The sequence below is a fragment of the Vigna unguiculata genome, chromosome 11, assembly GCF_004118075.2.
Source record: "Vigna unguiculata cultivar IT97K-499-35 chromosome 11, ASM411807v1, whole genome shotgun sequence".
Taxonomy (NCBI): Eukaryota; Viridiplantae; Streptophyta; class Magnoliopsida; order Fabales; family Fabaceae; genus Vigna; species Vigna unguiculata.
Window position 1 is genome coordinate 2,011,656 of NC_040289.1, and position 5,322 is coordinate 2,016,977.

Below are 5,322 nucleotides of genomic sequence, written 5' to 3' on the forward strand. Positions count from 1 at the left end.
CCATCCGTTGAAGTATGACTTCTTTGTAACAGTTCCAGTATTTCGGTCGGCGAGCGTGTGAATGTTACAAAAAGTTCTATAATGCAGTTAATTGGAAACTCTGGCTTACACTTAAGCATGTAAATGACATCGTCATCACATGATAATTCAGTTGCCCGATACATCAGAAGTCCATTTTCATTCATGATGGGCTGCCTGAAGTATAACTTGTTAACATGGTTATCGGACTTCAAGTCCAAACTCTTCATAACCAGATCAGTTAAAAGATGCATCGTACAAGAATATGGGATGCGGAACAAACTAGGAATGGAACCTTCGAAGCGGACCCCGTCACGGTACTCCTTCATTTTGCCGTCCTTGAAAATGGCGGCTAGATATGAATTCCCCACATTGTACACACTTCCACCGGCACCGTATGCTTGCATATTCCCTTGTCGTCTTGTACGCCGACTGCGAGAAAAGATAAGAAAATTAAGGCGTCAAATCAACACAGCTGTATATTGATATGAAAAAAAAAGTTCCTTACATACCTATGTATTAAACGCACACGAGCACGATGAAGCTGCAATTGAGCACTGGTATTTATGGACAATAAAAAATTAATATAATGTACGAAAATTCGAATGGACCAAATTGCCCTTATTTAACGTATTGAAGAAGCAAACCGAATGTACCCTGTTACATTGAATGCCAAGCCTTACCTTTTTACTTCTTCTTCCACCTACCTAAACATCATTACACAAGTCTTCATTACTCTGGCGCACCGACGGCAATGAAGTTAATCTGTGTCTACAGCTCATACCAACCGAAATGAATGCGCAAAGACCTTGGGGGTGAAAGGTAAAGGTCCTCATTTATAACATATTACTCTACTCCACTAAAAATGCATTTTACTGTAACAGTCCACTTTTCCATTGTTATAAGTTTGGAACTTGACTTGTTTAACATTTATGACAACATATCACACCATTTATTTTACTTTAGCTATATATTGATTAAGGGATGAAGCCATATAGTTTGTATGTGTTTGTTATTCTGCCAAAACGATTTAGACATCGGACAATATTAATATTCTGTTGTCTAAAATGCAAATGTTGTATTTTTTTTTTAAATAATGTAGGGCAAACTAACCGAAATGTGGGCATCCGACGTACTTAACCCCATTTCTCTTGAAGAAATAAGTTTATGCAACAACGAAATAGAGCAGTCGGAAGCATTACCTCATTCTATGCCTTCGCATACCCAAGAGGATGAATTAGATGAGGTACCTACGGTTGGAATGATTTTTGAAACAGTGGACAAGGTTAAAGACTTTTACAAGCAATACGCCATCAGATGTGGATTTGGTGTCCGTGTGAGAAGTTCAAGTAAAGGAGAAGACAACGAATTATGTTTTGTGAAATTGGTCTGTAGCCGCGAAGGAAAGTACGTGTCCACCATCCCTCCAGAGTTGAAAAGCCAACCAACAAAAACCAAGAACTGTGGTGCAAGGATAACAGCATTTAAAAAAGGAGGTCAGTGGCACATAAAGAATGTGATACTTCATCACAATCATGACCTAAGCCCTATGAAGTCAAGAATGATGCGCGGCAACAAAAAATTGAACATGCAAGTGAAGCGAACACTCGATATGAATGATGAAGCCGGCGTCCGCATTAACAAAAGCTTCCAATCACTAGTTTGTGAAGTTGGCGGATTTGAGAACCTTCCTTTTGTGGAGCGTGATGTTAGGAATTATATAGGACGACAAAGAAGGGCACTAGGTAAGGAAGGAGACGGCCAAGCATTGATGGCACACTTCTCTCACATGAGACAAATGAACGATGAATTCTACTTTGAAATTGACTTCGATGATAACAATAGAATATCAAATGTATTTTGGGCCGACGCACGTAGTAGGGCAGCATGCGCAGAATTTGGAGATGTTGTCTCCTTTGACACTACATATCTAACCAACAAATATGATATGCCCTTTGCACCATTTGTTGGAGTCAATCACCATGGTCAGTCTATATTATTAGGATGCGGTTTGTTGTCAGCTGAAGATACAGAAACCTTTGTGTGGCTTTTTAACTGTTGGCATAATTGCATGTCATACAAGTCACCTGATGGCATTCTAACTGATCAGTGTAGGGCCATGCAAAATGCAATTGAGATTGTTTTTCCAAATACTCGTCACCGGTGGTGCTTATGGCATATAATGAAAAAGATCCCGGAAAAGTTGCAAGGATATACTCATTACAAGACTATCAAAAACAAGTTGAAGACATTGGTTTACGAGACCGTCAATGTTCACCAATTTGAGACCGGGTGGCAACAATTAATAAATGATCACGAGTTGGATAAGAATGAGTGGTTGGGCACACTATACGAAGAAAGACAACGGTGGGTGCCTTGCTATTTGAGAGGAAATTTTTGGGCGGGTATGTCCACCACACAACGAAGCGAGGGACTGAATGCCTTCTTTGATGGATTCATCAATTCAACGACAACGTTACAGCAGTTTGTAGTACAGTACGAAAATGCGCTACGTCACAAAGCTGAAAAGGAATGCGAGGCGGACTTTGCTTCTTTGAACACAACAATCCCATGTGCCACCCAGTCCCTTATTGAACGTCAATATCAGCAAGCCTACACACATTCGAAGTTTGCAGAAATACAAATGGAATTCCGCGCGAAGATGAATTGTGCAATCAAAATGGTGGATGTTACTCCATCGGGATGCAACTACGTCGTGCTCCAAGAATTATTGTGGGATGGGAAATCTGCAAACAAATATTATGATGTGCATTATGATGCCAAAAGCGGCATAATATCATGTTCGTGCCAGCTTTTTGAGTTTCGTGGTATCGTCTGCCGACACTGTTTCACTGTCCTTGGCCAAGAGGAAGCAACAACAATATCGACGAAGTATATCATTCCTCGATGGAGCAAACTTATACGAAGGAGATATACTTCAATGAGAGCAGCTTACAACACCCATAGCAAGGACCCGAAAATGCAGAGGTACCGGGCATTGTGCAAGGAATTTTTTCAGATTGCCGATGTTGCATGCGAATCTGATGCTGGAACGGAACAACTGTTTAAGCAATTGAGGTGTGGCAGAAACCCGGTGGAGTTCACTTCGTGCGGTGATGGTCGTTATGTTGACACCAGGATGACGTCTTCCTTCCCACCGCCGGATTCGTGTCAGGCATCCATTGTCCGCAGCCCAAATGCAGTAAAGCGAAAGGGAAGGCCTCGTACTCTACGGTTGAAATCCAAAGTGGAACAAATTACAAAGAAAAAGAAGTCGGTGGTAAAGATGACTGAAATATACACCAACAACACCGTAAGTTAATCTCCTATTATTATCACAATAATCTGGCCGTGCATTTGAATCATGTAATTTGGGTTTTTGTAGCTAACACTTAACGACCAGGTGGGGAATGCCATGGCAGATGTTCATCGTCATATAGAATGGGTATGATTACGTTAAATGTGGAGTATGGTCTAAACAATTTGCATACAGACAACTGAGTATTAAAATCCAATTTGCAGGACTTCAATGCGGCAGTAGTCCGTGATGTTTCATTCAATTCCACCGTACAGAGCAAAGTCGGTGGCACAACTAGTTCCAATATAGCCGACTAAAAAGGTGCTGTTCGAAGTCAAATAATTTCTAATGTCCAAATTACATCCACTTAAAGGCACTTCAATGTAATGATTGTATTCAAATTCCGCAGGGACAACAACGTACATCACAATGCATATATTTTGAGTGGATGGGAGCTTTGGGTAGTTGGATACATGATGACATTGCCAAACAACAGGTCTTTCTGAAGTCGTTGTTTGTCGATGACATTATACCACCAAAGTATTTTTTGGGAGTCGGTGTAGCAGTAACCGCCTTTTTTGTATACAACATATGTATTTTTCATTGCACATTTTGAAGCAAGTCTGGTGCATTCGATAACATTGACATAATATTTTTGTTTATATTGTACTTTTTGTACCCAATCAGTTGCATTAGATAAGTGATTATGCGTGCAGTAACTGCCTTTGTATGATACAATATTTGTGCTTTTACTACAATATGTTTGTTCCATGTTTACTTCACTGTCCTTGAACCAAGTATAATGATTTCCAAACACTAACATATTACAAGGAACAAGGTTACCCAGTAGCTGTCTTTCTGTGAAATAATAAATGTCTTTTTACAGCATTCTTTTTGTACCAATTCGTGTGCCTCCCAAGAGTCACATTACAGCACAAAGGCACCTTCATAATTTTTTAAGGAACATACTCTTTCAGATACGGTATATTTGTTTTTACTTCACTGTCCTTGAACCAAGTATAATGATTTCCAAACACTAACATATTACAAGGTACAAGGTTACCCAGTAACTGTCTTTCTGTGAAATAATAAATGTGTTTTTACAGCATTCTTTTTGTACCAATTCGTGTGCCTCCCAAGAGTCACATTACAGCACAAAGGCACCTTCAAAATTTTTTAAGGAACATACTCTTTCAGATACGGTATATTTGTTTTTACTTCACTGTCCTTGAACCAAGTATAATGATTTCCAAACACTAACATATTACAAGGTACAAGGTTACCCAGTAACTGTCTTTCTGTGAAATAATAAATGTGTTTTTACAGCATTCTTTTTGTACCAATTCGGGTGCCTCCCAAGAGTCACATTACAGCACAAAGGCACCTTCAAATTTTTTAAGGAACATACTCTTTCAGATACGGTATATTTGTTTTTACTTCACTGTCCTTGAACCAAGTATAATGATTTCCAAACACTAACATATTACAAGGAACAAGGTTACCCAGTAGCTGTCTTTCTGTGAAATAATAAATGTCTTTTTACAGCATTCTTTTTGTACCAATTCGTGTGCCTCCCAAGAGTCACATTACAGCACAAAGGCACCTTCAAATTTTTTAAGGAACATACTCTTTCAGATACGGTATATTTGTTTTTACTTCACTGTCCTTGAACCAAGTATAATGATTTCCAAACACTAACATATTACAAGGTACAAGGTTACCCAGTAACTGTCTTTCTGTGAAATAATAAATGTTTTTTACAGCATTCTTTTTGTACCAATTCGGGTGCCTCCCAAGAGTCACATTACAGCACAAAGGCACCTTCAAAATTTTTTAAGGAACATACTCTTTCAGATACGGTATATTTGTTTTTACTTCACTGTCCTTGAACCAAGTATAATGATTTCCAAACACTAACATATTACAAGGAACAAGGTTACCCAGTAGCTGTCTTTCTGTGAAATAATAAATGTCTTTTTACAGCATTCTTTTTGTACCAATTCGTG

At 38.9% G+C, this 5,322-nt stretch overlaps 1 protein-coding gene across 1 annotated transcript; it reads left to right on the forward strand.

Annotated features, from left to right (window-relative positions):
* The first annotated feature begins 1,135 nt into the window (after nt 1–1,135).
* Nucleotides 1,136–3,633, forward strand: LOC114169403 (protein FAR1-RELATED SEQUENCE 5-like). The gene is made up of 3 exons (XM_028054546.1): nt 1,136–3,331; nt 3,404–3,463; nt 3,541–3,633. The coding sequence occupies exons 1-3, from the start codon at nt 1,136–1,138 to the stop codon at nt 3,631–3,633; spliced, it is 2,349 nt and encodes a 782-aa protein (XP_027910347.1).
* The last annotated feature ends 1,689 nt before the right edge of the window (nt 3,634–5,322 follow it).

Bases quoted from the DNA above. Each gene is read 5' to 3' on its own strand.
- LOC114169403 (XM_028054546.1), top strand. From the start codon at position 1,136: ATGTGGGCATCCGACGTACTTAACCCCATTTCTCTTGAAGAAATAAGT. The intron at 3,332-3,403 runs GTAAGTTAATCT...GGGTTTTTGTAG, and splicing joins AAATATACACCAACAACACC to CTAACACTTAACGACCAGGT. The intron at 3,464-3,540 runs GTATGATTACGT...TCCAATTTGCAG, and splicing joins TTCATCGTCATATAGAATGG to GACTTCAATGCGGCAGTAGT.